Raw genomic sequence first — 7233 nt, 5'->3', positions numbered from 1 at the left:
GCCATCATTAAAAGGTGATAAAAAGAACCAGCCCATCTGCGGGGCCACCAGCTTCAGCCTCTCCCAGGCCCAGACCACAGCATCCTCTATCCCATCTGCCGTCCTCATTGTCACAGTTTATTAGAGGGACGTCTGTGAGCACCAGCAGCTGACATGCCCATGGCCCTTCTTTCTACCTGTGTGAACATTCTGGATTTTCCTGCATATGCTGTCCAGGGCTGCATCCTGGAGCTGAAGGGCACCCCTGGGAGGTGGGGCAGGGAGGCCCAGGTGTGCCTTGGGAATTTGTCTGACACTCAGGCAGGGCCACAGACACCAGGTTTCCCTCTGGCTTCTGGGCCTGGTCCGGGGCATGGTTGGCCAGGCCTGACATCCTTAGATCAGGAAGATTTTGGGATTGGGTGTCCTCAGATACTGTGGATCTGCTATCACAGGTCACAGTCCTGGGCCTAAACCTGGCCACACAGGGCATCCGGAAGGCTGCAAAGCCCTGAACTAGGCCCAGCGCCCCAGCAAGGACATCAGAGCTGGACTGAGGCCTTCATCCCCCTCTCCGTCACTTCTGGGTGCTTTCTCCCACCACCCTGACAGACTCGGGACTGGGTTTCCATGGCTGCTGCCTGCTCCCTGCTCCTTGAGCCCTCACGGTGACCTATACCACAGCCCCTCCAGATCAGAGTGAAGGCAGCGGCCCCCACAGATCTGGGGTGACCAGAGCTTGGCTGTCCCCTCCAGTGGCTTTGGGGGGAACCCGAGAGCATGCTCACTGTGCAGGTTCTTAGGGAAAGGGGCTTCTCTCCACAGTTCCCCAGGTCCTCGTTTCCCCAGTTCAGCTCACTGTGGTCTCTGCAGATGGTGTTGCTGGGCGTGGCAGTCTGTGGGGAGGGGGAGGCACTGAGTGGCCCATGGTGGTCTTGTGTTCTGCTAACCTAAAGCCAAGACAGGGTGTGGGTTCCCTGCTCGGGTGACTAGAAAGCCTCTGGCCACTGCGGTGTGGAGCGGGGGAAGCTCTCCACTCCCGCATAGCTGGAGAACAGAGCTATTCCCCCGGGGGGCCTCACGTGGTGGGAATACTGCCCACCAAGGCTCCTGTGGGTGAGAGAGGCCCACCCTCTGTGTGGCTGAGGGGGAAGGACCAAAGCCTGCTGGGGGCCCAGGAAGTTGACCGTGATACCTCGGAGTGGGGCATTCTGATGAGAGATACCTGACTCTGGCCTGGGGGCTGGGGAGCACAGGGTCCTGTGTCCCAAGGGTCTGCTTCACCAGCAGCATTGACAGAGGCACTCTATGCATGGTGCGCAGGCCTTGGGCCTCCTGTTCCAGAGCTCCACCGCCATGGCCAGGCCAACTTCTACCTGGAATGGGGGTGCCAAATCTCAGCCCACAGCTCTTGCAGGAGAGCTGGCTCCAGAGTGTTCCAGAACGTCCCAGGTCTGGCTCAGGGGTTCTCTCACCTGATCCGAGGTTCCTTAAAGGGTGGAGTCCAGCCCGGGGTGTGGTGGCAGATGGCCTGTCTGGTCAGGAGGGAGGAGCCCTCGGTCGGGCTATCTGTTGCCTCCAGCAAGGGGCTCAGGGGAGGCAAGTGCCAGTCCCCAGGGCCACCATGCAGAGTCCAGCCTGCTCAGGACCAGACTCCATGCTCCAGACAGGCTTCCTCGTCGCCTGCCAAGTGTCACGCGTGCATCCGCTTGTCCTTGTAGCCGTGGCAATCACAGCACACAAAAGCACTCCTTTTTGCACAAGCACATGTTGCTTAACGTTAGGACCCTGACACTTTCTCCAGCTGGGTTTTCTTAATGTGAGTCAACAAATCAGCCTGGACACAGGCATTCCACTGGTGTTCAGGGTCCAACCAGCAGTGACGTGTACCTGGAAGACTTGGAAAGAACCCCTGGGTGTGCACGTGTGTGGTGCTGTGTGTACAAAGGGGGGCTGGCTCAGCCCCCATGTAGAAACAAGGGGAAGAGATGGCCCCTTCACCCCAGGGCTGGAGCATCTCTGGTTCGAACCACACACACCACGTGCACTCTGCTCAGATGTACTCCTTGGGACCCACTTGGAGCGGAGAACTCCAGCCCCTCCACAGCAGCAGACCCTTCCCTGTTCTTCCTCCCCCACTGCATCAGAGTCCATGACAACGAAAGCTGGGGGTCCACTCTACACCCTCTGACCACATCACACCTGCAGAACGTGCCTGACTGCCCAGGTCCCCACACTGCCAGGGACTTTCAACAGGCAGAAAATGGCAGCCTGGAAAGGAGTCTTTAACAGGAGGGTGGGTAATTTTCTCCTAAAGGCTCCCAACATTGATACGCACTGTACGGGATCGATCTTAATTACTGTCCATGTGGAATTTTTTTCTGGTGGCTTTTTTTTCAATGAAAAAAACATTAATGAGAAACTTTAAAGGCTTGTTAACAATGTCCTTTCATCAATCAAAGGTGCTGTCAGGCTGGGCTCTGCCGTCAATTCGCACCTCACTGCCCAGCATCCACTTCCTACTTTCTCATCCACCCCTGCCCCTGCCCCCATTACAGATCCTTGTCGAGGTGACCTGGTGATGGAGGCCAGACGTTTCCCATCTGTCAGCAGCTGGAGCCACGGGGTCCCGAGGATGCTGGACGGCTGCCCTCAGTGGCCTAGAGACAGGTCGGTACCTGCAGTTTCTCCACCTTCCTGTCTCTTCAGACAGACAGACAGACAGACAGACAGACAGACAGACAGACAGACAGACGGGGCTGCTTGGCAGAGGCCTTGGGCAGAGCCATGTTTAGAGCTCAATGTCTTTCAAACTGATAAGTAAAACTGATGTAACGTCCAGCTCTTTAAACACAAACTTTTAATCAAATGCCCATGAACAAGAAAGAAAGAAAAAAACACCCCATATGGTCTGAGGGAAGCCAAAAAATGTAAATCCCCCACCCCAGAGTCTTGGACTGTTCCTGGGGACCCTGCCACCCTGACAGCAGCAAGGAGACAGGCAGACCAGACAGGCAGGCGAGGCCCCAGCAGCTGCGGCCGAAGTAAAGGCCATTTCCAGATTGGTCTTCCAGTAAAATCTTCTTAGCAAAATAAAACACTTTTCCTCTTGTTCCTACATGAAGCCAATTTATCTATCACTTCAGAATCCTCCTCTGTGCCGTCAGAACCCCAAACAGCACGGAGATGGGCAGTGACGAACCATCTCACGTCAGCTCAGTGTGACATCCTGCCCGCTCCAACGGGTGAGGTCCAAGCTGGCACCACTGCCCATGGTCACTGCTGCGGGTGCAAGGACAGCCAGGGTGGGCAAGTGGCAGAAGAGACGGGAAGGCGACATGGTCCCCGGGGCTGTTCTGTCCTTGTAGCCAGGTCAGGGGTTACAGCCAGACAAATCTGTAAATGCATTTGTGCGAGGAGGATGCCTCACACTGCTTCGAGAATACTCCCCAGAGTCCAGCACCCCACAGGCTCTGGTGGGTCACACCACCACTCAGGTTTCCAAGCCATTTGGGTGTAGGGGATTTTATTCTCATCTTACAGTTGTGTAGGAAATAGGTTCCAGGGTAGTACTGCTGTTTACAATGTAGGAAACAAAACTGATGCCTCCAGTGTAAACGTATCTATACTGGACTTGCTGGGAGCCTCCAAGTGGGATTCTGGAGAGGCACACGGGGTGCTGTGCACTAGAGACCTGTGTACTCGTCTCACAGGTGGTTTCAGTGGCTGGCATGTTATCCAGCCCCTGGAGGGGTATTCAGTAAGCTGCTTCTGCTGGATAAAAAGTGAATACAAACTACAAACCCCAGTTAAGTTCCCCGTAAGGTGAGCTTGCCTGCTTTCTCTGCAGCGCCCTAGCCTGCAACCTTCCCATCTGCAAGTGCAAATCTGTGCCCATAAGAAGGTCTGCAAATCCTCAGGTGAGCGCTCTTCAGCTGCCCGATTCCGCATTTGCCAACACCCTAATGGGCGTGTCTGCACGGTCATAGCTTCTCTTCTTTGGCCTCACAGACTCACCACTGGAGGTGGCCACAGGACACGCGGAATGCGGGGGGCTTTACTGGACCCTTCTGTTCCCAATGGGAAGAAAGACTGAAAGGACAACCCCTCACAAAACCCAGTCTCCTGCGTGGCCAAGGGCGACTATTTTGTTCCCAGTGTGGTTCTGCAAAAACACACATTACTTCTGACTCTCATGCTCTCTGGAAGCAGGTGAGCCTGGCGTGGTGGGTCTGAGCAGCTGCGAGGTTGCTGTTGCGTCGCGGTGGGTCTCCGTGTCAGCCTTCAAAGCATCAGTGGCTGGGAACACAACAGGGTGAAGGGACCTGGGGCCGGTGTCAGCCTTCAAAGCATCAGGGGCTGGGGACACAACAGGGTGAGGGGACCCGGGGCCAAGGCTGAAGAACACAGCTTTCTTGTTTCGACATTTCTTTTTATTTGGAAAATATTTTTGAATTTCTTTGTGCCTGCCCTCTCCCTCTGTATTTCACGAGCCGTGCTGCAGCTTGGAGCCAGTGTGGCTCTAGGCGACCCACGTGCTGGCTTTTCATGTCGGCCTCCGCAGAGCTTGTCCTTGGAGCGGTACATGGCCCCACCGGTCGGAGCCCTGCTGCCGTGGCTGTCAGAGGAACCTCGGAGCATCTATCAAGCCTGTGCCACAGGGCCGTGGAAACCTGGGAGAGGACGCAGAACGTGGCTTTGTGCTGCACTGAGGGTATGGCCCAGACAGGCCCACGTGCTCCCAGGCCACACAGAGCTGCTGGCTCACCTCGGACGGCTTTGACAGGCGGGTCCCCTGCTGCCAGGAGCTGATCTGGGTCTGGAGGTTCAGCCCTTGCTGTCTGCAGTCATGTGGTCCCAGGACCCTCCCTCTGAGCCTGTGCCTGCTTAGAGGCCTGGAGATCTCACTGGGAGGCTCCCATCATTCATGGGACCCAAACAGTGGAGGTGGGCTGCACACAGCATGTGTGTCTGCTGGTCGGCGTGTGGCTGCAGGGGGCGGCCTGCAGGGTCTCAGGGTGCAGGGGAGACATCCACTGGGGTGCCACTGGGTGGCCCTCCTTCAATTCCATCCTGGAGCAGGGAAGTGGTGCCGGGGTCTCCAAGGCACACCGCACGGCTCTGGTGCCCTCTGTTGGAAAGCACTCGTGGCTCGCACACCAGGGCCACCAGGGCCCAAGCTGCTGCTTCGGAGAGCCAGAAGCTTCTGCTCTGTTCAGGCACAGGGAAAAGCTGGGCCTGGTGACCTGCCATCACTGGAAAGGGACATCCTCTGTGGGGGACGCGGACACCACCCCTGGGGCAGACGGCACCCAGCTCTTCCCACTCACCTTCGGCAATGTCAAAAATGACCAGACAGCCTGTGAGTCCTGATGGTGACACACGGGACTGCCGGGAGCAAGGAGGCCCAGGGGCCCGTCCCACAAAGCAGCACGTGTCTGCACGACCTGCCGTGTGACTTCCCCTGCTTCCAAAACACCAAGAGTGAAGAGGGTGGGGCAAGAGTTACGTGACTGTCACAGGAAAAACCCAGAATCTGACTGATGCCAGAAAGGGATACGATAAACCATAAATCAGCGAGAAGAGCCTGAAATCTGATTTCTTTTGCTGGTGTAAAGACAACACGATATACAAGGCAGGCCCCGATCATACACCTCATGAGGCCACGCTTTCGTCCAGGCCTCGGTGACGTACAGAACTGAGCCAGCTTCCCTGCAGTGGTTCACACTGTGGCAAAGAATGCTGGATGAGAACCCGGCACTCCGGTGCCCAGGTGGGTGCGGGTTCTTTCTGTATACATCACATGCTCTGTTTTATTCATCCACCTCCAGAGCGACAGGTTGCCCTTCAGGCTTGTGGAGTTTGTCAATTGCACAACACGAGAGGGAGGAATCGGATGGCAGCACAGGGCCAATGCCGGAAACCCTCCCTGCTGCCATCAGTGACATGAGCCGGCCCACCAGTCACAACCTTTGACTTCCAGGATCGACACTGGGGTGCTGGGGTCCTAACAGGCCCATGGTCCCTGAGGCCCCTTTGGGGCAGCCCCCGAGATGAGAATCCCAGGCCCCTTCCTTCCTGCTGCCCGGGGCACACTAGGCCAGGGCGTAGGGAGAGAGGGCGAGACTTGACTCAAGCTCTCAGAGAGTGCAAGCTCCACTGAACCCGTGGCCAGAGCGCTCTCTGTCTTGCCAAATCTTGGCATACGGTTGTTTTCTACCCACCCAATACAGACCATAAGTGGATGCCTCTTGCATTAGCCTTTCTGGCAGGTGGAAAACAAAGCTACAAAACCTCTAGAAGAATTGACTTCCAAGGTCTGCTTCCCTTTCCTTCAGTGAGACTTAGTGTGGGATGCGAGGAACTGAGTGGGAAACATCATCACAGTGTGGACACAGCCAGGAAGGCGGCATGGTGGGGATGCACTGGGGCAGGGCCGGCTTTCTAGCGTGGACGGCCTGGGATGGGCCTAAGCTGGCCTCGAATGGCGGCTGTGGCAGTTGTCTGTGGCCTGCGGGTGGGCACCAGACTGCCCCATCCCGGGCTGTGGCCCCAACACGGGCCAGGCCTTCCCCACTTGACCAGCCTGTTTTAACATACAAGAAAAACAGCAATGGCAGTGTTAGGGAAGGAGCAAATGCATGCACGGCCGCGTGCGTTTGAACTCACGATGCTGGAAAACATGGAAACAGAGAGGGCAGACATGCTCGTTCCCCGGGAAACAGTCACCTCCTTTAATACAGCCGTGTCCCCACACCCTACGTCCGATGCAGTGTTACATGTGTGTGTCGCTCAAGCATCGCTCAGTTGGGCCCGGCAGGCGGGGAGCCCGAGGTGGGCCCCACTGCCCTGAGCCAGGCCCCTGCCCGTCTTGAGCTCCTTCCCAAGGCTGGCTTCCCCACCCGGTGGCCTTCGTGGACCAGAAGCCATTCCTTCACCGCCAGTCCTCCGGAGTAGTTGCCCATGGCTCCACTGCTGCAGACCACTCTGTGGCACGGGATGAGGATGGGGACCTGGAAAACAGGGGGAGAGCCATCGTCTTTTAGGGATCTGGCCAATGAGGTCTTTGGGGACAAGGGCAAAGCTCTGACTGACAGAGGTCCTGTGCCCTCCAAGCAGGGGCCCGTGTTGGGGCCAGGTTGTTGGCATGGGTGGGTGCCAGCTGTGTCTCAGCATTAACTCCTACTCCCCTGAGGCTCTTGAGTCCCTGGGGGTCTCAGCATGGCTGGAGGAGGGATGCATGTGCTCTGGTGA

At 57.0% G+C, this 7233-nt stretch overlaps 1 protein-coding gene across 12 annotated transcripts in view; it reads right to left on the bottom strand.

Annotated features, from left to right (window-relative positions):
- Window positions 1–7233, bottom strand: part of MGMT (O-6-methylguanine-DNA methyltransferase) — a 303204-nt gene that overhangs the window by 20633 nt on the left and 275338 nt on the right. For 5 of the 12 annotated variants that reach the window (XM_078344099.1, XM_002756717.6, XM_035269499.3 and 2 more), the window contains one exon: window positions 2825–6992. The exons of the other annotated variants lie outside the window; for them this stretch is intronic. In XM_078344099.1, the coding sequence (XP_078200225.1) occupies window positions 6783–6992 (210 nt within the window). In that variant the 3' untranslated portion in view covers window positions 2825–6782. Of the gene's footprint in view, window positions 1–2824; window positions 6993–7233 lie in introns of those variants that run through there. 12 annotated transcript variants of the gene reach the window in all.

The sequence above is a fragment of the Callithrix jacchus genome, chromosome 12 (genome assembly GCF_049354715.1).
Source record: "Callithrix jacchus isolate 240 chromosome 12, calJac240_pri, whole genome shotgun sequence".
NCBI classification, from domain to species: Eukaryota; Metazoa; Chordata; class Mammalia; order Primates; family Cebidae; genus Callithrix; species Callithrix jacchus.
The sequence above is the reverse complement of the archived record's forward strand: the minus strand, read 5'-3'. Positions and strand labels throughout refer to the sequence as shown.